The sequence below is a fragment of the Octopus bimaculoides genome, chromosome 20 (genome assembly GCF_001194135.2).
Source record: "Octopus bimaculoides isolate UCB-OBI-ISO-001 chromosome 20, ASM119413v2, whole genome shotgun sequence".
Classification (NCBI taxonomy): Eukaryota; Metazoa; Mollusca; class Cephalopoda; order Octopoda; family Octopodidae; genus Octopus; species Octopus bimaculoides.
In genome coordinates, this window is record NC_069000.1 from 6664461 (window position 1) to 6667413 (window position 2953).

Genomic DNA, 2953 nt, shown 5'->3' on the forward strand with positions numbered 1-2953 from the left:
AAACGAATTATGTAAAACAATGCCGTTACCGAACAAGACGGTTGTTCCGCCACCCGGTTTCGATTCCCGGTTATAGCCATTTCAATTTAATTAGTTTTCATTTGGTCTTTAGTTTTTAATGCCGTTTGTAAAAGTTGTTCACATTATAGTGGTTTAATTTTCTTCCCAACAATATTCTAAGCTTCATGTTTTAGAAAGAAAATAGAATAAAGCACTTAAAAGAACACAACATACGAATTTACTAAGAATGTGAACTATGTGAATAGTTATCTAACTTTGTATGCAAGTGTGTTTTTGAGACGAACGAACCGGGTGTTAATTCTTTGTAAAACCATAAAACCTAGGAATATACCAATTAATGGCATAATTAACTCTTAATTCGCTGTTATTTCACAACATTCCTTAAACAATGAGTGAATGTGTAATGTCTTCGTCAGGCCGACCGAGCATGGGGCCTATAACCCTGCCTGCGGTCGCCTGGTTTGAGTTCCTCTTGGACGAATCTTTACTCGAAAAACATTTAAAAGAACTGAACCCAGGTACGTTTGTCATATTACACAATACCGCACAGTTTCGTTTGCTATCACATCACTGAAAACCATTGTTATAATAACACTCAATAGCTTTGTTTAATATTACCCAGTGTTACTATTATAATATTATGAAGCTTATTGCTATGATATCCAATATTATTGCCTGTTATTACTCAATATCATTGTTATGAGATCACCAAATATTGTTTTAATATCACACTATATCATTGTCTAATATTACTCGATTTCAGAGGTGCCACACTCAATATCAATGTTGTGATATCGCACAGATCATCTCTGAGCAGGTGTACAAATTCTAGTATAGTAGAATGTGAAAGATGAAATCGGTACATATATTGGACCATTTAACTTATTGAATGAGTTAATGATATTATTATTGGTATAATATATCGATATTATTGTTTCAATATAGTAATATTTCTAAAATACGTTGACCTGATTTCCATATTAGCATGTTATAAGGCGGCGCGCTGACAGTATCGTTAGCACGCCGGGCAAAATGCTTAGCGGTACTTCGTCCGTCTCTACGCTCTGAGTTCAAATCCCACCGAGGTCGACTTTGCCTTTCATCCTTTCGGGGTCGATGAAATAAGTACCAGTTGAGCACTGGAATCGATGTAGTCAACTTAGTCCCTCCCTACAAATTTCACGCCTTGTGCCTATAGTAGATAAAATTATTAGCATGTTATGTTGACATTGTTGAGTTGTTCACTTCTAGTTTCTTCAACTGTTTCCATTTTCTTTTAAAGATCCAACCCCAGGACAAATGATAGTCCATTTCATGCAACAGGCTGAAACTCACAGCAATGCTGCCCTCCCTACTCACAATAAAACCAATTCAGAATTGAGTAACAACCATACAGGATCTGTGGACATCAAATCAGAGGATATTCCAGGTAAGTCATTAAACACAAATTTTCTTTTTCTGTCCGATCTGGCAATGTTCCTACAGATGGATGACCTTAATGCCAACCACTCCAAGAGTTTAGTGGATCCTTTTTACATGCTACAGGAGCCAGTCAAGGGGCACTGGCATCGACCACTGAAATCTCACAGCTGTAGGACAATACACGATTAATTCAAAACAATGTGAATATATAAGCATTGCATTTGGTAGAGTAATCTGAACGTTAATGGATTAAGAGAGTCAGTCATATAGTATTGAATGTAGAAATATAAATTGTCTAATGCTTTCTGATATGGTCTTCTGTTTTATTTTCTGCTACCAGAAATAAAGCTGCCAGGGTTTAACAAAAAGGTCAAAGCCTTGAAGATTCTTGCTCTGAAAGTTGCTGCATTTCTTCAGTGGGATTTGGAAGTTTTAAGTAAAAGGTTTGTATCAGAACTGTGTTTCTTTTGTAGCTTCTTCTGTCCTTGTTACAAGCCCCTAATTCGTTAGCATTTAAACCAGCCATGTTTGGCTCAAATATTCTACCTGTTCTATGTTCAAACCAGTTAGATCTGGCCTCTCATACCTACCCTACAATATCATTCTAAAGATAAACACTCACATTGAAATCTTGAAGCTATGAGATAATGAATGATTAATTCAAAACCCTGAGAATAAATAAGCATTACATTTGACAGAAATTTGTGTGTTAAAGGAAGCCTCTACATGGTTCCTCAACTTGCTAGAAATAACAGGTTGAACTGAATCTCCTTCAAATCACACACCTTACCTTAGTGAATCGCGAAATGATACATTGAATAATGTAGTCTTAGATACACTGTCCCTAAAAAAAAAATAGCGTGGCCACAGTTGGAATTCTTTTGATTATAGGTCTGCTCAATCAGGATTGATCTGGGACTAAAGACACCTACTTAATGAATGGTGACAGTAGTGGTGGTGGTGGTGGTCTGTGATGATTGAAAGTGATTTTGCTTAATCATTAGCAATTATCTTAACTACTTTATGAATGTAAGGCTCTCATTCTTCTATGAAAACCATTTTCATTAACAATATATGTTTCACTGGTGGTTTATAATAATGTCTTTCTGTTTGTCTTATTTTGTTCCTTTTTCTTTACAGCCTCCCATTAACCATGACTCAGACCTTGCTGCTTGAACTGGTGCGGACGTGTGTGGGTAGCGGAAGCATCGAGAAAGTTAATACGGTTCAGGATTACGACAATTTGAGTGATGAGGCTGCATTTTCCATGCAGCTCTTTCACAGATGGTAAATATCTTATACATACATACATACATACATACATACACACATATATATATATATATATATATATATATATATATATATCATCATCATCATCATCGTTTAACGTCCGCTTTCCATGCTAGCATGGGTTGGACGATTTGACTGAGGACTGGTGAAACCGGATGGCAACACCAGGCTCCAGTCTGATTTGGCAGAGTCAGACTGGAGCCTGGTGTTGCCATCC

At 36.6% G+C, this 2953-nt stretch overlaps 1 protein-coding gene across 1 annotated transcript in view; it reads left to right on the top strand.

The window, feature by feature from the left end:
• The first annotated feature begins 256 nt into the window (after window positions 1-256).
• LOC106869210 (integrator complex subunit 8) overlaps window positions 257-2953 on the top strand; it is a 26791-nt gene continuing 24094 nt past the window's right edge. The window contains exons 1-4 of the mRNA XM_052975190.1: window positions 257-539; window positions 1304-1450; window positions 1784-1886; window positions 2584-2730. Coding sequence (XP_052831150.1) covers window positions 410-539; window positions 1304-1450; window positions 1784-1886; window positions 2584-2730 — 527 coding nt within the window. The 5' untranslated portion in view covers window positions 257-409. The remainder of the gene's footprint in view (window positions 540-1303; window positions 1451-1783; window positions 1887-2583; window positions 2731-2953) is intronic.